Source organism: Drosophila virilis, chromosome 5 (genome assembly GCF_030788295.1).
Source record: "Drosophila virilis strain 15010-1051.87 chromosome 5, Dvir_AGI_RSII-ME, whole genome shotgun sequence".
NCBI lineage: Eukaryota > Metazoa > Arthropoda > Insecta > Diptera > Drosophilidae > Drosophila > Drosophila virilis.
Genome location: NC_091547.1, coordinates 21,943,651 through 21,963,689, shown reverse-complemented (window position 1 = coordinate 21,963,689; position 20,039 = coordinate 21,943,651). Strand labels below are relative to the sequence as shown.

Genomic DNA, 20,039 nt, shown 5'->3' with positions numbered 1-20,039 from the left:
TTTTCGGCGAAGAAAGTATATTTTATCTCTGGCTTGGCTTGGTCACACTGACGAGTTCCAGCCGAAAACAACGCGTTAATTTCTAAATTAACGACTCGAAATCGTAACTCGTGCTGTTCTAATGCTAGCGTAGCCAAAGAAATAATTGTCATATGTTTACAAATAGCCACCCGGACAATAAATCCCCGTTTATATTAGATATTCTAGTTAAAAATCAAAATCACGTACGCGCAATCGGTTTGAGCGCAGTGAGCAGAGCAGAGAGCAAGCAAGTAAGCAGCAGTCGCCAGAGCAGCGTAGAGTTGTGTAACACGGCAGCGTGAACGTGTAATAGAATTTGGATTTTGGGTTTGTGCGCTAAAACAGAAACAGCAGCATGGCGCTCGAGATTGATGCAAAAAATGCCGCGGCGACTGGCGATGCTGGTACCATTGGCAAGGCCAAAGCCAAGGAGAACAAGAACCACAACAACAACAACAACGCACCCGCAGCCGGCGAAAAGAACTTGGTCAATGGCAGCAGCGCCGCAACGAAGAAGAAAGGTGCGTTAACTATGACATTTTCGATCAAAGCACCTCAACCCCCTCTTCTAGCCCCTCTCCCTAATCACTTTTCTATGTGCTAATTGTGCGAATAAAACCAGCGAATGGCAATAACTGTCAAGTGCGATATTTGCGAGAAAAAATAGTCCATCACATAACATTTTTACGTTACGTAATGTATTTTTTTTCTATAATGCCTTAAATGCGGCCTGCCGTCTATTGCTGGGCACTATTGTCGTTGCCTCCCCAACGGGCAGAACCGCGTGCGTTTCAATTGCATTTGTATAAGTGGGAGTTACGTACTGCGTACATTGCGATGCGCGAGTATTTGTGTTCGTGCCTTTTTTTTTATACATAGCAACGCGCGATACACGCACACACTCATGTTTTTATGAAGAAATGTATGTATGTCGTTGCCCGATGTTCATTAACCCCCTGCAGCGGCGACAGCGACTGCGGCACCCAAAGATTTAAATGTTTCTTTAACCTACAATTACCACGTGCTTACCACTTAACGCATTCGCATGCAACAAACAAACTAAACTCTCTCAAGCATTAACACTTAAACGCATTTGAACGATAAATCGCCCTGTCAATTATGTAAATCATGTATTTTCTTCAAAATGCAAAATGCATCTACAGCAAACTGATCCCAAGCATAACTCTCAATGGCCTCTCTCCCTCTCACTCTCTCTCTCTCTCTCTCTCTCTCTCTCTGTGTCTGTCTTGTTTTTGCTTGGCTCTCAGCTCCTGTTCTCCATTTATTGGTTTGTTTACCAAATTTGATTTCGGTGTAATTTCTAACTGTGCTGTTGAAATTAGCGTGGCTCTGTGAAAAAAAGATGCCTGAAAATTGAGTTTAGTTTCGAGTTTAGCCGCTGCATTCGTGCAGTTCTGCCTTATCAGCGTGTGCTGTGAATCGTTTTGTTTGCTTTTCTCTTGTTTTGTTTTACAGCACTCGCATACACATGCATTCAGACACCATGTGTGTGTGTGTGTGCATGTGTGCGTAAGTTGCTATGTTATGTGCCTGGAGCCGGTTACAGTGAATGGCAAAAGTAAACGCTCACAAAGCCTTATTATTATATAACAAGTAAGTTAAGCGAGTTTAGGTCGTTCTGATTGCCCTCCAGCAAATTATTAGTAATTTATTTTATTTTCTACATAATGTTTGGGAATGGTTGCCCGCAGCAATAATTTCTTGACAATTCCAATTTTTTCAAGCACGCGTAATTAGCTGGCGTTTTACGCGCTTCACTGTGCACCGCTGCCCGTTTGATGCACATTTTTTTTTATTTAATTAAGAGCTGATTATTGCACATCGTATCAATAGATTTCATCATCCCATTTTATTAAACTGCCGCACATTGTGAACTGGAACCTCTAAATGTTTCAGAACCAGATCTCAGCTCATCTAAGTAGATTGTGCAAGCTAATGAAGTTTTTCAACAATTAGCTAATTAACATAAATGCATAATCTATGAACACGTAACTAGTTCATGAACTATGCTCGCTGGGAAACCCCCCCACTGAAAGCATGAACAATTGTTGATACTCAAACAAGTTGCCGCCCTTGACCACAATTTGAATAACAATTGTTATTTCATGTTTCGTAATATTTGCAGGCAAGAAAAATCGTAACAAAAGCCCGCCTCAAAATGCAGTCGAAGCTGAAGCTAGCGCCGCTCTAAGCAATGGCCATTCGGAGAATGGCGATGCCGCCGATGCCAATGCAAATGTGCTGGCCGAGAAGGGCGAGGGTGTCGCTGCCGGCGCTGTCGTGGGGGATGGAGCCGAGGGTGGTGCTTCTGCTGAGGGAGCTGTGGCTGAGGGCGATGCAGCTGCTGCCGGAGAAGATGTTGATTTGGATGCTTTGCACGATATTGGCATAACGGTTAACATCAGTAGCCCCGGAACAGATGTGCTATCCGTGCAGCTGTCCAGCATGGAGCTAGTGCAGGAGATACATCAGCTGCTCATGGATCGCGAGGAGACATGCCACAGAACATGCTTCTCACTGCAGCTGGACAACGTGACGCTTGACAATTTTGCTGAACTTAAGACGATTGAGTCGCTGGAGCAGGGCTCCACCATACGCGTCGTCGAGGAGCCGTACACAATGCGTGAGGCACGCATTCATGTGCGCCATGTGCGCGACCTACTCAAGAATCTGGATCCGGCCGATGCCTACAATGGCATCGATTGCACCTCGTTAACCTATTTGAATACCATAACACAGGGCGATCTGCTGGACAAGAAGCGGACACGTCCGGACTCTGTTGATTGCACACCGCCCGACTATGTGACGCCTGGTGTGCGTGAGCCGCCTCTGTTGCCGCTGCATCCAAATATTAAAAATGCGAAGGGACCACAGGCGCTCAAGGTGTTGACCACATCGGCATGGAATCCGCCGCCCGGTCCACGCAAGTTACATGGTGATCTGATGTATCTGTATGTGGTCACCATGGAGGATAAACGCTTTCACATCTCTGCCTGCTCCAAGGGCTTCTACATTAATCAATCCACAGACGAATGCTTCAATCCAAAGCCGGACAATCCCAGCCATTTAAGTCATTCGCTTATTGATCTACTCTCGCACATCTCACCGTCGTTCCGACGCGCCTTTCAGGCCATACAAAAGCGTCGCACCATGCGCCATGCATTTGAGCGCGTGGCGACTCCTTACCAGGTGTACCAATGGGCTGCGCCTCAACTGGAGCACACCGTGGATGCCATACGTGCCGAAGATGCCTTTAGCTCCAAGCTGGGGTAAGTCGATGAGAGCGTGCCAAATTGGATTTCATATAAACAATTCTTGTTCATGTCACAGCTACGAGGAGCATATACCCGGTCAGACGCGCGACTGGAACGAGGAGCTGCAGACGACCCGGGAACTGCCACGCAAGACACTGCCAGAGCGCTTGCTGCGCGAGCGCGCCATCTTTAAGGTCCACGGGGACTTTGTGACGGCCGCAACGCGCGGCGCCATGGCTGTCATTGATGGCAATGTGTTGGCCATTAATCCCGGCGAGGATGCCAAAATGCAAATGTTCATTTGGAATAACATATTCTTCTCGCTGGGCTTCGATGTGCGCGATCATTACAAGGAACTGGGTGGCGATCACGCCGCATTTGTGGCGCCACGCTATGATTTGCATGGCGTGCGTGTCTACAATGCGGTGGATATCGAGGGTCTCTACACGCTGGGCACCGTTGTCATTGACTATCGTGGCTATCGTGTGACCGCCCAGTCCATCATTCCCGGCATACTGGAACGGGAGCAGGAGCAGTCCGTTGTCTATGGCTCCATTGACTTTGGCAAGACGGTGCTCAGTCATCCCAAGTATCTGGAGCTTCTGCGTCAGGCCGGCAAGCACTTGAAGATCCTGCCGCATTCGGTGCTCAATGAACGTGATGAGCCTGTGGAGCTGTGCTCCTCGGTCGAGTGCAAGGGCATCATTGGTAACGATGGACGTCACTATATTCTGGATTTGCTGCGCACGTTTCCACCGGATGTGAATTTCCTCAAACTGCAGGATGTGCAACTTAGCAAGGAACTGACCGAAATGGGCTTTCCCATTGAACATCGCCATAAGCTGTGCTGTCTGCGCCAGGAACTGCTCGAGGCCTTTATTGAGGATCGCTATGTGACTTTCATACGCATTGCTGCAGTGCATCTGCAGCAGCTGAATGCCAAAAAACAGGCGGCGACAGCAAATGCCGAAAAGGAGCTGCCCGCCATTGCTGAAAAGCAGGAGGAGCCCAACGAGGAGCAGCCAGAAAAGACCGAAGAGCAGCCGGCAGAGAAAGAAGAATCTAAGCCCACTCCCAGCGAGACAAAGAGCGCTGAGGCCATGGTGAATGCCATACGCGAGGCCCAATCGAATGTGGCCGTCTCCAATGAGGTGCAGGCCGCTGAGGTGGTTAAACGCGCCTGTGCCGCTGTGGGCTCGCTCAAGGAGAAGGAGTTTGATTTCCGATTTAATCCAGATGTCTTCTCGCCCGGCATACGTCATGTTGATGGCCCCGACGGCGGCGTACAATCGCTGGCCAAGCAGAAGCGCCTCGTCCAGGATGCCGCTGAATTTCTGGTTCTTAAGCAAATACCCGCCTTCATCAAGGAACACATGGCTCACTCCTCACCGCCCATCGATGGCCAGAGTCTGACTGAATCGCTGCACAGTCACGGCATCAATGTGCGCTATCTGGGCAAGGTGATCAAAATGTTGGGCCAAATGCCACGCATGGACTATCTGCATCGCATTGCCATACTTGAGATAATTGTGCGTGCCACCAAGCACATCTACTACACATATATGCAGAGCACCGAGCCACTGCATCTGTCGGCGGCAATAAGTCATTTCCTTAATTGTCTGCTAACCACGGGACCGGTCAATCCCGCCGTCAGCAGCGACGAGCTGCACAAGAAACAGCCGCGCAACAACAGCGGCAAGCACAATAAGCACAAGGCCGCCAAGGCATCCAAGCCGCAAGCGGCAGCAGCACAGAATGGCAACGCGACAGCAGCGGGCAGCGGTGGTGCAGGTGCCACAACATCTGGTGCGACAAGCAGCAACAGCGATTGGACGCTGGTAACACCACGTTCGCTGTGGCAGCAAATCCGCAAGGAGGTCAAAGCGTATTGGAACTGGGAGCTGGACTGTGACTCCATTGAGAGCGCTGGCGCCAAGTATGGACTGTTGCGCATCAGTTTGTTGCGTGCCTTCTGCCTCAAAGTGGGCATCCAGGTGCTGTTGCGCGAATATAATTTTGAGTCGAAGCACAAGCCCACCTTTGGCGACGACGACATTGTCAATGTGTTCCCCGTGGTCAAGCACATAAGTCCACGCGCCACAGATGCCTATAACTTCTATACAACGGGCCAGGCCAAAATCCAGCAGGGCATGCTCAAGGAGGGCTACGAACTGATTAGCGAGGCGCTCAATTTGCTGAACAATGTGTTTGGCGCCATGCACCAGGAGAATGACTCCTGTCTGCGCATGTTGGCGCGCCTCAGCTATCTGCTGGGCGATGCCCAGGACGCCCTGGCCATACAACAGCGTGCGGTCATCATGAGCGAGCGCGTCAATGGCATTGATCATCCATCAACCATTCTGGAATATGTAAGTATTGAAAATATAGTGTCTGACACATATTGTAAATATATATTTTCGGCCCATTTTCAATGGCTATTGAGTACAAAGACTTTTCACATGCATGAACCTAGGTCTCAATTTCGAACTGGGAAGTGATTGAGAAGTGAATAAAATTATCATTAATTGCTATATTTCTCTGTTCCCTTAGACACATTTGTCGCTCTACTCGTTTGCCAATGGACATGTAGGCATGTCCCTAAAGCTTCTGTACCGGGCACGCTATCTGCTGGTGCTTATCTGTGGCGAGGATCATCCCGAGGTGGCTCTGATCGATGTGAGTAGCCAAATGCAATAAGCTGAAGATAGTCCAATTAAATAATAATTTCCCATTTATTTACTCACACAGAGCAACATTAGCTTGATACTGCACGCGCTGGGCGAGTACGAGCTGTCATTGCGTTTTATTGAGCATGCGCTCAAGCTGAATCTGAAGTACTTTGGCAACAAGGCGATGCATGTGGCCGTCAGCTATCATCTGATGGCGCGCATTCAATCCTGCATGGGTGATTTCCGCTCAGCGTTGAACAACGAAAAGGAGACCTACTCCATTTACAAGTCACAGGTGTGTGTTGTTGAGCAGCCCATTGGGAGCAGCATCTGACTATAATCCTCTTTTGCATGCTTACAGCTGGGCGAGAAGCACGAAAAGACGCGCGAGTCGGCGGAGTGTCTGCGTCTGTTGACCCACGAGGCTGTGGCGTTGCAGCGCAAGATGAACGACATCTACTCCAATGGGAAGCTGACCAGCGATTTGCCGCCCATACACATAACGCCGCCCTCGATGGGCTCTGTGCTGGAAATGCTAAACACAATCAATGGCATACTCTTTGTGCATATCAGGTGGGCAACCAAATTGAAATCTAATCTAATCTGTATGCTAAAGTCTGGCTTGAATCCACAGCCAAAAGGACATTGTAAAGGTTCGCAGCGAGATTGAGAAGCATTTGAAGACGAATACCGATGAGAATGATGTGCCCGATGAGAGTGAGATAACCAGTGCACTCAAGACCATTGTGGCTGCTGTCAATAACAATGACAATGCGTCCGAGACTGAGCAGCCAAAGGATGAGGCATCCGCAGCAGGCACGCCCACGCAGCTAACAAATGGTAGCGAGGAGTCGACTGCGACGGTTTCAAGTTGAATGCAGCAACAACAGTAACAGGAATGCAGACAGCAAGCATTCACTATTTCATAGGCAACAAAGAGACACAACACACACAGCACAGACACACACACACACACACACATACACATACACACCAAAAAAATCACACCAACCATCTACATGAGAGTCACAAAATTTTCAACTGTTGTCCAGCATTATTGTGTTTGTCAACGTTTCATTTTATTTCGGGGACTGAGCAAAATTCGCAACAACAAAGTGTTTTTACTTTCAAACAAGAACCGAAATGAATAACCAAAAACTAAAAGAGAAAAGTATACAACTAAAAATAACAACTAAATAAATAAAGCATAATTATTTATGTTTTTTCTAAAGGCTGCTCTTCTACTGCTCACATGTGTAACGTTAAATATTACTATATACAAATACCGTGTACGGCCATATCCTTAGATGATAAACGGCTTGAAAAATTTTAGCTTTAGTGTCTATCAAAAACAAAACATAAACAACTACAAAAAACTATGAAACACACTACCAATCATCCTCCTAATCATCAACAGCTTTAGAGAAGAACAAAAAAAAACTTAAACAATTATCATTGTCTGTAGCAAACCATTTTTTTTTGTTAAACATTTGATAGGCGCCAGTCAAATGCCTTGTTTTTATAGTTTATAAAAACGTAAAACAACATGTAGCTAGTATGCATTGTTTTTGTTTTGTTGAACAAAAAAATATTTACATAATTTAAGTTTGCGCTTAACTGAAAGAAAAGCGACAGATAATACGAAGTACGAGAAATCAAATGAAAATGGTTCTTTTTCTGTTATACAATTACCATATAGATATATAGAAATATATATATACAAACATATTGTAATGCATACTACATACACACACACAAACACATTTGGGTCCTTTTAAATGCCAATAAGGACTTGAAACATTTAATCACATGAACAAAATGTTTTTTATTATTAAAAATGATTAAATAAAAAAAAAACCAAAAAATTCAAAATGCAATTCGATATCGATGTCAATAACTAAACTTAGTTACTAATTAAATTAAGTATATATAGTAATTTATATATATATATTTAGGTGTGTATTGATAGTACCAATTTAGAATAATTCTCTCAGCGCACATCACTTGCGCTTCCTGCACTTGTTTCGCCCCTTGCGCCGTCGACCCGGCGTCTTTCCGGGCGACTTGCCATTCTTGGGTGTCTGCGGTTGTTGTGGCTGCTGTTGCTGCTGCTGCTGCTGCTGGGATTTGGCGCCGCCCGCAGTAGCACCCGCACTGCTGTTCGCCGTACTGGCCGCAGCGCTGTTCTGCTTGTTGAGGCGATTGGCGGCGCTCTGTCCGCTTATCTTTTTGGAGGGCAGCAGATGCTGACTGACCAGCTCGCCTAGCACGCCCTGATGTGCCAGCATAGTGAGGAACGTGCAGATGAACTTGTCATAGTTGTGTGTGCGACGACTAGCGTCCACCTTAAACATTTGCCGGCGATCGTTCTCATCGGCCAAATGTTGCTCATTGATGGCTATTTCCGTATCCAGATTCTTGAGCAGCGATTGTAAATCGCGCGCTGTGAACGCACTAGGCTCCAGCAGCGTGTTGGGCGTATCCGGACGTTGCTGTTCATCACGCTCGCCCTGCTCATCGGCTTTGAGCAGTTTCTGGAGTGTGCCGGAGACAATTGCCTGATTGGTGCGCAACATCTTCAGCTTGTGCGTAATGGCTATGCGCCGATCGGGCACCACTGCCATCAGATTGAAGCGTATGTCCTGCTCGCCTGTCGCTATGCCCAAGCGTTCAGCCATGACGCGTCGAAACTTATCTGTCCAATCCTCGTGCTCTTCCCAGCAGCCATGGTTCATGGGATATGGCTTTAAGCCGTCCAGCTCGAACAGTTGCCCATTTATAGGCACAAAGCTGACAAAATGAAAGGCTTCGCCGGTAAATCGACAACTCGCTACACCAGCTCCAGTGCGTTCCAGACGACGACGCGCCTGCGGCATGGCATGCGAGTTGTGGGCACAGGCCAGCTCCGGCGTATTGCCTATGGCTAGACCCTTGTTTTCGGGACTCATTCCCTTGGTGTGAGCCTTAAGACGACTCAGCGTTTCGCCCAGCTGTAGATTGTTCTCGTTGCAGTTGAGTAGCACGGAAAGCAACGCATGGGTTGCACAACTATTGGGCACCACCTGCTGGGCAAAAAAGATGCTCGAGATGGCTTCTTCATCTTTGACAAATATCTCTGCAGTTGTCTCCACTATTTTTCGACGCGCCCGACGTTCTTCGATCCAGCGAAAAAGAAAAATGAAGCCGTATGGACTCTCAATGGGCTTTTGCAAGTCGTACACTTCTTCGACTTGCACGTCGTGGCCTTCAATGATAGTCGCCAGTGAATAATATAACAATAAGCTGTTCTAGTTTATTTACTTACAGCCAAAATCTTCCAGCAGCAAAGTAAAAAGACCCGGATCCGATTCTAGTTCTAGCCAGCCGTCCGCCAGTTGTGCCATTGGTAGTGTATTATTGTTGCCGGCACTGCCCGCAGTGGTGCCGGTGCCGCCGCCTGCGACGTTCATTGCGCTGGCCAGCTTGAAAACGGATTTTTACAGAACTTTTTTCACAATTATCAAATGCAAACAAATTTGTTTTTCTGCGCCGCAGGCCTGTGAGTGGCAACGCTATAGTTGCTCGCGTTTTGTGTGAATTACAATTTTCTTAAAACAGTGTGGCAACATTTTAAAGATTTACACTCAGCTGTTTTGACGTAACTCTCGCTCGGCATTTTCCTGTCTTGCAAACTAAATCAGATTTTAAAGTTAACATGGTGCGCTTAAATTTAGTCTCATTAACAAAACGTGTGCCTCTCATACAATTCCGCAAGGGCGGTCTAGCAGCGGCGAACAGCAAGCCAAGCCCAAGTCAACAGGCAAGTTCAAAGGATTCAGAAGGCAAAAAGGTTAACTATATAGCCCATTTACTACAGTAGACGTTGCGCACTACGATTAAGATATAAATTCTGTTATTAATATTTCGCTTCAAATACCACAGGTTTCAGGTGGACCAGCAATCGAAGACTGGGAACTGCCTGCTCGTTATGCCCGTAAGCCGATCGACCCACTGGAGGCTGAATATATCAATAATGGCGGAATACCAAATTAATATTTGCTTTCGAAATGACTTAAGCGTTGCTTAAAATAAATTATTTAATCGAATGAATGCCTTGTAAACATATCGTAATGTTTTGCTTGTAATTTGCGTGACAGCTGTTTCGACATTCGCATGCAAACGCGGACAACATATGTTAAGTGTAAATTGATTTACGTTGATTAAATTACAAGAATTTTGTATTGTGCGTATACTCTTCGTTTGCAGCTATATTTAAATTGTAAATGCACAAACACATTGCAGAAAGCTTACTGTTAAGTGAGGAGCAGCTATGTTAGATGGGGAGCCATGCTGCATATTTATTGGAATTGCCATTCCAATAGGTTTCAGTGCTTATCTTGCGCCAATGTAAATCAGACGTGATTTCTCGTTCGTACGACATTTACCGTTGCCGCTGTCTGTGTTTGTTTTGTGTTACACCGCGTCGACCGTCCGTCCCATCCCCCGCACAGCCGTCGTACGGCACAAAGAAAGAGTGGAAAATTTTTTCAATTTTCAAGGCAGAACCAGCCAATTTTACTAACTTTTCGCATTGTGCCATATTGCGTAGCAGACGTGTGTGCATTTTATTTTTGGCCAGAGCAACGTGTGCTGGCCTAAATTCCTGTCGACCCTTTAGACGTTCATTCTTGGATGGGTGTGAAGCGTAGTATGCAAGTTAACTGGTGCAGCAACAAGGACTGTTTGGGTCTACGTAAGCGTGTCTGCGGATTGCATCAAACTTGGAAGTGGCTACACCAGACGCCCGCCCTGCACGAATATCTCATCTCCGCTAGCTCTGTGGCAGCAAACATCGCAGTCAGCAAGTCCACCACGCTCTAAAGTCCAAAACAACAACCAAAAAAAAAAAAATATAAATATAAAAAAAAAATAAACAAAAGCAATAAACCAAAAGGAATACGACAAGCAGAGCAGAACAACAACAAAGCGTCAGACAGAAAAATAATAAGCTAAAATAGAAACGCTACAGATAATAATTAATACAACTAAACACAACCACACACACACACACAGCTAGGCATAGACATATAGACAAACTCAACCTAACCACAAAATAAGTAAGAACAGCGGCCGTAAAAACCTGCCCAAAATATATACATACATATGTATGTATATATATATATATCAATTAGCGACTTGCGCTGACGTTGACCTTGTTTTTGTAACAACGAACGCAAATAGTGAGCAAGTGCATTGCCGTTGCCTGGCAGACAGTGGGAGAGCGAAAGAGAGCGACATAGCAACAGCGCCAATTGACTTCCTTGTAAGAAGAGCGCAACAACAACAACAATAACAGCAACAACAACAGCGGCTGCAGCGAGTTGTGCAATAAAAGAAACAAAAAAAAAAGACCAGAGAAATTTATAGCAGCAGCTGTGCCATTTTGCCTGATTGTTTAATTAAATATTTAATATGAGCATACTGTTGCGGCGCAATTCGAGCCAGCTGCACTTGCTGCAGCGTCTGGGCGCAGCGTCGTCGGCAGCAATCACGCGGCTCGCATCGAGCACTAATGATAACAACAATGTAACCGACACTGCAACAACAACAACAACAACAACATCAACGACGACATCTGGCAATAAGCGCAAAACGCTTGCTGCTGTGGCCGACGCTGATATCAAGAAATCAGTTTTCATTTCGCAATCGAGCGACATCTTCACCAATTTGGCACTGGAGGATTGGCTGTATAAGAACTTTGATTTCGGGCATCATCATGTGCTGCTACTGTGGGTCAATGAGCCGTGCGTTGTCATTGGCCGCCATCAGAATCCGTTTACCGAGGCGAACGTCTCCAAGCTTATGGAGCGCGGCATCACTCTGGCCCGTCGCAACAGCGGCGGCGGTGCCGTCTATCATGATCGGGGCAATCTCAACTGCACCTTCTTCACGCCCCGCGAGCGCTACGATCGCAAGTACAATCTGAACATTGTGACGCGCTCCCTTTTCCGCGAGTGGGCCATCAAGACGGAGATCAATGATCGCGATGATATTGTTATCGCCAACAAAAAGGTTAGACATGTGGCCAAGCGCCAAATGCTTAAGCGATTATGCACTTAAGTGCTTATCAACCTAATTGAAAAAAATAACACACATCTGTTGAGGCTTGGCCTCCAGCTGAACCCCGCTTCGAATAAATAGCCTTCAGCTTATGATTGCTCGAAAGACAACGTATCAAATTGATTTAATGAAAATTTTCCATTTAAAAAGAATAAGCGCATCAATTTACTTTTGCAGATCTTCAGTTCTGAAATTTAAATTGTTAGCCTTGAAGAAGCCATATCCTAGCCGGAAAATAAAGCGAAGGCTTACAGTTATTATTATTACAATTTTGTCATGAAATGTGCATAGAACCGATCCCATATATATTCTTGATCAGTCTGACAGACTGAGTATTGTATAGAAGGGTATTTTATATTCGGCTACCCGTTGTATTCCCTTTGTTATCTCTTATTAATGTTTTCTTTAACATTGTCTTTGTCTCTTCATTATCTCGTTCTTAATTGGCTTCAACCTTTTTAATATGCTTCCACACACTAACTCAGCCATTCTATATATTTCAGATATCAGGCACGGCCGCCAAGTTGGGGCGACCCAATGCGTATCACCACTGCACCATTTTGGCCAGCGCCAACAAGCTGCATCTGGGCGAATCGCTCGTCAAGGAGCCAGCCAATTATATAAGCCGTGCCACCGCCTCGGTGCCGTCGCCCATACGTAATCTGGTCGATGTTAATCGCAATGTGAACGTGCCCCAGCTGCTCTCCGCCGTGGGCTATGAGTATCTGCGCACCGCAGCGACAGCATTGGAGGATGGCGGCAGCACGCAGACAATGAAGCAACGCGGCTTTCAGTTGATCAATCCCACGGAGAAATGGTTCCCCGGCATTGAAGAGCTGCGCGCCAACTATAGCTCCTGGGATTGGGTCATTGGCAAGACACCCAAGTTTACGGTGGAAAAAGAGCTCGAGGTGAAGGGCGATGAGCGTGGCATGAAGCTCAAGCTCAATGTTGAAGTGGAAGCTGTGAGTATTATCATATCCTTCAATTCGCTGCAAATATCTAATGCATCCCTTACGCTTGGACAGGGTCTGATGTCCAAAATATGCTTGCAGCTGCCCCAGAGCGAGCAGCTGGTGCCGGTGGTCACTCCACTGCAGGGCCAAGCCTACAATGAGCAAAATCTGAACGCCATCATGGGCGCCCTCAAACTGGTCTCCACCTCAAATATGCAGCAGGCGATGAACGGCTCAATTTGATTTTTGTTTCGCTAGCAGGATCAACAGCGATAATAGTTGACTCTGTTTAAGCCATTTCATATATTTTACAATCTGATTTCATATTATGATCTATACAACTGGTCTAAATACCTGAACTAACGTAGCATGTAAGAACATTAATATTTTCCATATATATTTTATATACTTTATATACGATTTGCAATAAAAATGCGTTACATGAAATGTACTGTAAAATGTTTAAATTGTTTAAGAAAAGGAGCAGTGACTTGCACTTATGACATTCGAATGCCCATAGGCTCTGTGGAAATAAAGACCGATTGTGGGCAGATTGGGTGCATTAAGCTCGTGGAGGTTCGTATTCCAGATTGACATTAACGGTTTTTTTTATTTCAGAAAAAAGTCACTTTTCGATTTTACTGCCAATCGATAAGGGCGATCAGAACGAGTTCAAAAACGTATATCTTTCCAAAATCGGACTAAAAATAGGCGAATTGTCTCAAAAAACGAAAAATCTTCAAAATTATAACGGCATTTTTTCGCTTTTTTTAAATAGCCGTGTATCTCGGCCAAAACAAGTCCGATCTTGGCGAGATTTGTCTCGTTCGACTCGTAATCAATTCCGCTTTTAGCCAAAGTCGTCATTTTGGCAAAAAATTTCGGATTTTTTGCAATTTTTGCGTTATATGAAATGTACTGCAAACTGTACAGCATCCTTTCGGGCTACCAATTTAAATGCTTGTTTGTTGTATATCGAACTCTATAACATATTTTCGGGCTTAATATTTACAAGATTTCGTACTGCTAAAAATAAAAATAATGTATACCGCATGCAATAGAAACTCTTTTGTAAATAGCGCAGCATACTTTATTTAAGACGCGACTTTCGACTTTTGTAATTTGAATATCTAGGATATATATATAGATTTAGGATGTAAATTGTCCGATTTCGGTAAGATATGCTCTTTCAAATTGTATGGACCAATTCTGACTAAAAGTGGAGATGAAGCGCTTTTATGTTTTTCATAAATCTTATAATTCGGTCAGGTCGATAGACATTAAGATTATTAAAACACTGCCGACTTCTGAACATATTTATTTATCATTTTTATTATCAAATAAATATTACACACAGAGAAATCAAAGCTTTCGTTTTGCCTTTAATGTAATGCCAAAAAATGTATCATTTAGTAGTTTGAACTTTCTTTTTCAATTAACTACCAGACGTTGCCGAGTTTTTGAATTCTTGGCCAAGAACACAATAATCGATAGTAATAAATAAAAACTGATCGTTAACGTTTAGCAACAGCTATTACACATTTAATTTTCAATTGGTTATACATATACAATAATATGCATATAATTAGTGCGCATAGTTATACATTAATAAAAATATATATAATATATATTCATATATATGTATGTATATATATGTGAGCACAACTAAAAATGCAAACGAAATAAAGGCGTACGCGTACGTTTACAAATAGGTATATATCGTATATAGCATATGCTATATATCCATAGCATATTATATAAATAGTGAAAAATAGTCAAAAACATTTTACATATATAGAGTTATACATACATACAGCATACATATATATATATAGATTAGTATAAATAATTGTATATATATATTTATAGGTTTAGGTTTAGGTTTAGGTTTTTAAATGCAATTCGTTTTTTGTTTTGTTTTTGTTTGTTTTTGTTCGTTATATTTAATTAGGTCTAACTTAGGTTGTTAATTGTTAGAGATTTACATGCGACTACCCAGCTTAGATGTTTGTTATCCGAATTATGTTTAGGATTTTCTTAATTTGTTGTTTGTTTGCTTTTCGTTTTAAATGTTATTTACGTTTAGCACACATTTAGTTAACGTTATTATTATTACGATTATTATTATTATTATTATTATTAGTATTATTGTTTTTATAGTTTCTATTATTTGTAAACTAATGCTAGAAAAACACATAGCAACAATTGTTGAAAATTCGTTAAGCTTTCTGTTCTCTGGTTGTGCTTGCTTATTGTTGATACTGTTGTTGTTCTTTTTGTTTACGTTTTGTTTTTGTTGTTGAGCAACTTACTTAATTTAAACAGAATTTCGTTAAGCACGCTTATTATTATTATCGTTTTTACTCGTTTCTTTGAGTGTAGCTCGGCGTTTAAAACGACCGTTACAAATTGTGGTGTGCAGCTGTTTTTATCGTGTTATCGAGTTATCGTTAATCGTTATCGTTATCGTTTTTTTTTTTTTAAATCTTTAAACAACTGTATTCTATCTACAAAAGGAAACTGTTACTACAATTCAATTCACTTTCACGGGGCGCAGACGGGGGGAATGTTCTTTATATATATCATTTTTTTATATAATTGTTCTTCATTCTTTTTCTTTGTGTTGGGCGTACGGCGTGGGGCGGGGCATTGTTCGTGTGGGCGTGGCACATGCAATGACTTGCTTAAAGCTTATACACTCAAACGTGTGTGTGTGTGTGTAGGGTGTGTATGAATGTTTGGGAAATTGATATAGAATGGAAAAAGAAAGATTTAAAAAATTGAAAACGAGTTTGTGAGTGGGAAAAAGGCGGAAAAATGCTTAGTTTTTTTTTTTTAGTTCTTGGCAGGGGCTACAGTTGCGTTCATATACATATAGTCGTATAGTTCAGTTATAGTGTGCTCTGTTATATGTACATCGCCTGGGTAGCTTGCTAGTAAGTATATAAATATAGTATATATATATTATATATATAAAGAAGCGGAAGTTTATGAGAAAGTTAGGAAAAAGCAAAAGCAGGGCCGCTCCTTGTTACATAAAATAGGGTATTAGTTTGTCGATATATGCGTTGGTTTATATGTATATATATATGTGTGTGTATATAGAGAGCAGAGCTGAAAAACTTGAATTGATTGATTTTATAAAATTTAGTGAGAACTGAAAGGATTTGTAACATTAAACATAACATGACGTTAACTGAATCCTGTAGAAACTTACGAAACTGTTAATATGCAAATAACAGCAGCTGTTAATGTGAGGGTTACAGAGTTCGTATGACTGTTAACATATGTTAAAAAGTTTGCATAAAATGATGTAAAAGAATAATTTGGCAACATTCATTAAAAACGGACGACAACTTTTCAGCTCTACCGAATAGAGAGAGAGTATATATATATGTGTTTATATATAAATATGGCATATGCTATATGAGTATATATATATATATATATGTATGTATGTGGAGGCCATATAGTGAGCAGTAGTAGTAGTAGTAAGGGGGGAAAACAGTTGCCTCCTGTGCTAGTAGTTGTAGTAGTAAGAGTCTGTAGTAGCTCCATAATGACTGTGACGGCATAATGGTAATGATGATGATGATGATGATGACGTTGCAGACGAGTCAACTGTGTGACTGGGAGATTTGGATTGGGTTTGGGTTTGGGTTCGGGAAGGTATTCGAAACGGCTCGAATACCCATTGTTGTACTACCAGTGCATCGTGCGCAGCTGATCCAAAATACGCTGCTTGAAGAAGGTGCCCAGCATGCCAAAGACAGTGGATACGGCCGCAATGGCCATCATGACCTGCATGACGCAATGTATGCCGGACAGCTCCTCCTCGGTTTGCTTGTGGCGATGCCGCATGCGATGATGCCGACGACCGCTGCCCAACCCGCTGCTCTCGTGCAGGCGCTGCAAGCTCTCCATGTCCTCATCGAATTGCGGTATTATTGCCAAATTGATGACCTCCGTTTTGGACAGCAGCTGCTCGTTGGCAATCGTGTGCGCCTCAGTGCCGCCCTTGCTGGTGGCCTCATTGTGCTCGCGCTCCCGCTCCCGCTGCTGCTCCAGCTCACGTACACGCGATCTCTCATCCAGCATTGTGTTGTCGCGGCTAAAGTCAAAGTCGCGTCCACTGGGCAGCTGCGGCGACTGCTGCTGCTGCTGCTGCTGCTGCTGCTGGTGGTGCTGCTTGGTTGTGGGATACTCGGCCAGATTGACCTTGGTGAGGAAGTGCAGGCTGCCGCTCGGCTTCTGTTCGGTCTGTTGGTTTGGCTGTGCGAGCAGTGAACGAGGCGTTGCCTCTGTGGCGCCCAGCGTGGCCAGCTGATCGCGCACGCGCGTCTCCTGGAACTGATTCTTCTTGATGCCCAGCACCTCGGACAATGGCCGATTGATCATGGGCAGCAACGAATCAGAGGTGGGTCGTATTATAAAGCTGCCTCCGTTTGGTGCATGAGCGGGCGGCTCCAGTATCTCCGGCTGTAGCGGCTTGGGCGTCACAGCGGCAGCGCCCGAAGCCGGGGCGGGCTTATCGCCTGCACTCTCGTCCTCGCTGTCCGTGTAAACGGAATCGTCGGAAGAGTCATCCGAGCTGTCCTCGTTGTTCGTTTTGGCCAGCTCGGGCGATTTGGAGCTGGTGAACTTGTGCGTCAGATTGCGTATGGGCTCGTACTTGGAGCTCTCCGAATCACCGCGATAAAGCAGCGCCACCTTGCCATCGGGTGTTAGTACGGGCGTTATTTTTGGATGTGGCGACGGAAAACGATGACTGCTCTCCGGATCCGGTGACAAGGCATCGAAGTCTGTGAACTGTGTCGCTGGCTTCTGTTGCTGTGCCTGCTGTTCCAGCTGCTGTTTCTGATGCAGCTGCTGCTGCGGATCATTGCCATCGGCATCGGTGGGCGTCTGCTGATAGACGATGCCCACCTTGCCTAGCGGCGTGGATATAATCTTGATGGCATCATTGCTATTCTTTCGGAAATAGTGATTCGCACCGGAAGCGCTTTTCGAGCGCTGCGAACCAAAGAAGCCAGCGCCATCGGCATTGTCAGCGTATTCATCATCGACACCGTCATCGTTATCCTCGCCATCCTCATCATCGTTAGCAAAATGGCCGCTGCTCTCGCGCAGATCAATCGCAGTGCTCGGCACGGCCACGGCGGCGACAACCGAGGGCTCATTCTCCTGCTGCTGCTGGCTCTCCGTGAGCAGCTTTTTGCGTATGTGTTCCAGATGCAATTGCCTGTAGCTGTTGTTGGGCCGGAAACGCGCCTTGTAGCCGCCAGTGCCGGAGCCGGCGCCGGCGCCGCTGCCCTCCTCATTCACAAAATGCTCCTCATCGGCGCGCGGACGCGTTGTACGCGGCCGTTCCAGTGCCAAACGCTCATCGTCCTCATCATAGCCCATGTCCTCCTCCTCTTCATTCGGCGGCTGTTGTTGCTGTTGTTGTTGTGCCGCTGCAGAGATCAGACTCTTGGGATCGGGCAGCTGTTCGGGCTCCTCGTCATCGTCCTCGTCATCATCTGCAAATAAGCTCGTCTCCTCGTCCAAACCATCATCATCATCTTCATCATCGTCATCGTCATCGTCATCGTCATCGTCATAGAGATCCGCTTGCATGCGTTCTGTATCGGATTCTATGTCCTCCATGGCATAGTCATCGTCCTCATCATCCTTCTCGCCCAACGCAACCTCCGCCTCCTGCCCCTTTTCGACAGCAGCCACGCCCAGCAGCTGCTGCCCCGTGCTATTTAATCTACTGCTATGCGGCCTATGACTAAAGTTAATACTACTGCTACTGCTACTGCTACTATTACTACTATTATTATTATTATTATTATTATTGTTATTATTATTATTATTATTATTATTATTATTATTATTATTATTGTTATTTGTATTATACGTTAAGTTTAATTGTGTTCCTAAACTAACATCTAAGCTGCCATTGCTTTCTGTAAGCAATCGGGTAGTCGCATCTTTCAGTCAGTAGCATTTCTTGGTGCATCCACATTTGCGAACAATATCCAAATTCTTGATATATTTGCGATTATTGCTGCACACCATGCGCACCTGTCGAAGAGAGAGAAAGAGAGAGAGAGAGAGAGAGAGAGAGTGTGAGTTTAAAAGAGTGAACAACAAGACGACATTGTGTTAACGTCAAGTTCCTGTCAAGGTTCCTGTTAATTACGTTTTTTTATTTTTTATTTATAATAATCGATATAAATAGAAGACACTTTTTTTCGTCCTGAAATCTCAAGTTCCTGTTAAAGATCCTGCTAGTTACCTAAAAGTTTGACACTTTCCTTTACGTTAATCAAAAAACTATTTAAATAGTGTAGACGTGTGGCAACGCCACGTTCTTTGGCAGCACTTGCTGAATAGATGACAACATGGCAATGCAATGCTCATGTTAAATGTTTGAAAGGAAGATAAAGTAACGGATAAATGTTGCTTGTGAAAGCAACACGTAAATATTAACGTATATGGAACATATAATGGGCGAGCTTTTCGAGCTTTTATTTAGGATCTTCAAAAAATATATGTTCCATAAAGAGATTTGGAGAGTTTCATAGTTCTTTGCCATGAGAAAACCACTAAAACAGCTACGCTTAAATAAATTTATAACTTTAAGATGTTGTCCTTAGGCAATTAATAAACACTGTCTATGTTAGGCATGCCTTAGGCACATACATATGTTACCTCTAAAACAGATGCTAATGGAATCATATTTGGCACTTACCTTGCGCCTCCGCACGATTTTGGCCGCACAGCACTGATTGCCGCAGCCGCCGACGCATTTGGCGTACTTCAGCGGCTGCCTGGAGCGGCAGTCGTTCTCCGTGTAATACTCACGCACCTGCTCCTTGCGACACGTCGCTGCGGCTGCAATAAAAATGATGGAACCGAACGTGGAAATGCAATTAGTGAACCACCTTTGACAAGACGGCGGCAACGGCGGCCGGCTAATGAGATTACACACACACACACACATGCACACGCACACCAGCCACACCTTC

The 20,039-nt window shown here is 44.5% G+C and overlaps 6 protein-coding genes across 7 annotated transcripts in view; 4 read left to right on the top strand and 2 right to left on the bottom strand.

The window, feature by feature from the left end:
* The first annotated feature begins 68 nt into the window (after nt 1-68).
* Nucleotides 69-6,952, top strand: clu (clustered mitochondria protein homolog). The gene is made up of 7 exons (XM_002049117.4): nt 69-542; nt 2,168-3,311; nt 3,373-5,665; nt 5,847-5,972; nt 6,045-6,260; nt 6,327-6,538; nt 6,600-6,952. The coding sequence occupies exons 1-7, from the start codon at nt 377-379 to the stop codon at nt 6,838-6,840; spliced, it is 4,398 nt and encodes a 1,465-aa protein (XP_002049153.1). The 5' UTR covers nt 69-376; the 3' UTR covers nt 6,841-6,952.
* A 288-nt stretch (nt 6,953-7,240) lies between these two features.
* caly (ubiquitin carboxyl-terminal hydrolase calypso) lies at nt 7,241-9,559 on the bottom strand. Its single transcript, XM_002049118.4, has 2 exons — nt 9,270-9,559; nt 7,241-9,209 (listed from the first exon to the last, which is right to left on the bottom strand). The coding sequence occupies exons 1-2, from the start codon at nt 9,412-9,414 to the stop codon at nt 7,966-7,968; spliced, it is 1,389 nt and encodes a 462-aa protein (XP_002049154.1). The 5' UTR covers nt 9,415-9,559; the 3' UTR covers nt 7,241-7,965.
* Nucleotides 9,560-9,574: 15 nt separating this feature from the next.
* On the top strand, nt 9,575-10,050 carry LOC116649741 (uncharacterized). Of its 2 annotated transcripts, none has more exons than XM_015174212.3 (2): nt 9,575-9,794; nt 9,887-10,050. In XM_015174212.3, the coding sequence occupies exons 1-2, from the start codon at nt 9,660-9,662 to the stop codon at nt 9,995-9,997; spliced, it is 246 nt and encodes an 81-aa protein (XP_015029698.1). In that variant the 5' UTR covers nt 9,575-9,659; the 3' UTR covers nt 9,998-10,050. The 2 variants fall into 2 exon arrangements, with proteins under 2 accessions (XP_015029698.1, XP_032293154.1); XM_032437263.2 differs by having other exon boundaries at nt 9,577-9,764.
* A 280-nt stretch (nt 10,051-10,330) lies between these two features.
* LOC26531552 (uncharacterized) lies at nt 10,331-10,930 on the top strand. The gene has a single exon (XM_015174860.3). It carries the CDS (start codon nt 10,637-10,639, stop codon nt 10,823-10,825), a length of 189 nt encoding a protein of 62 aa, XP_015030346.1. The 5' UTR covers nt 10,331-10,636; the 3' UTR covers nt 10,826-10,930.
* A 486-nt stretch (nt 10,931-11,416) lies between these two features.
* Lipt1 (Lipoyltransferase 1) lies at nt 11,417-13,471 on the top strand. The gene is made up of 3 exons (XM_002049119.4): nt 11,417-12,016; nt 12,568-13,029; nt 13,093-13,471. The coding sequence occupies exons 1-3, from the start codon at nt 11,417-11,419 to the stop codon at nt 13,261-13,263; spliced, it is 1,233 nt and encodes a 410-aa protein (XP_002049155.1). The 3' UTR covers nt 13,264-13,471.
* Nucleotides 13,472-15,443: 1,972 nt separating this feature from the next.
* sli (slit guidance ligand) overlaps nt 15,444-20,039 on the bottom strand; it is a 69,606-nt gene continuing 65,010 nt past the window's right edge. Inside the window, 2 exon segments of the mRNA XM_032437137.2 lie at nt 15,444-19,092; nt 19,763-19,905. Of these exon segments, the coding sequence (XP_032293028.1) occupies nt 16,723-19,092; nt 19,763-19,905 (2,513 nt within the window). The 3' untranslated portion in view covers nt 15,444-16,722.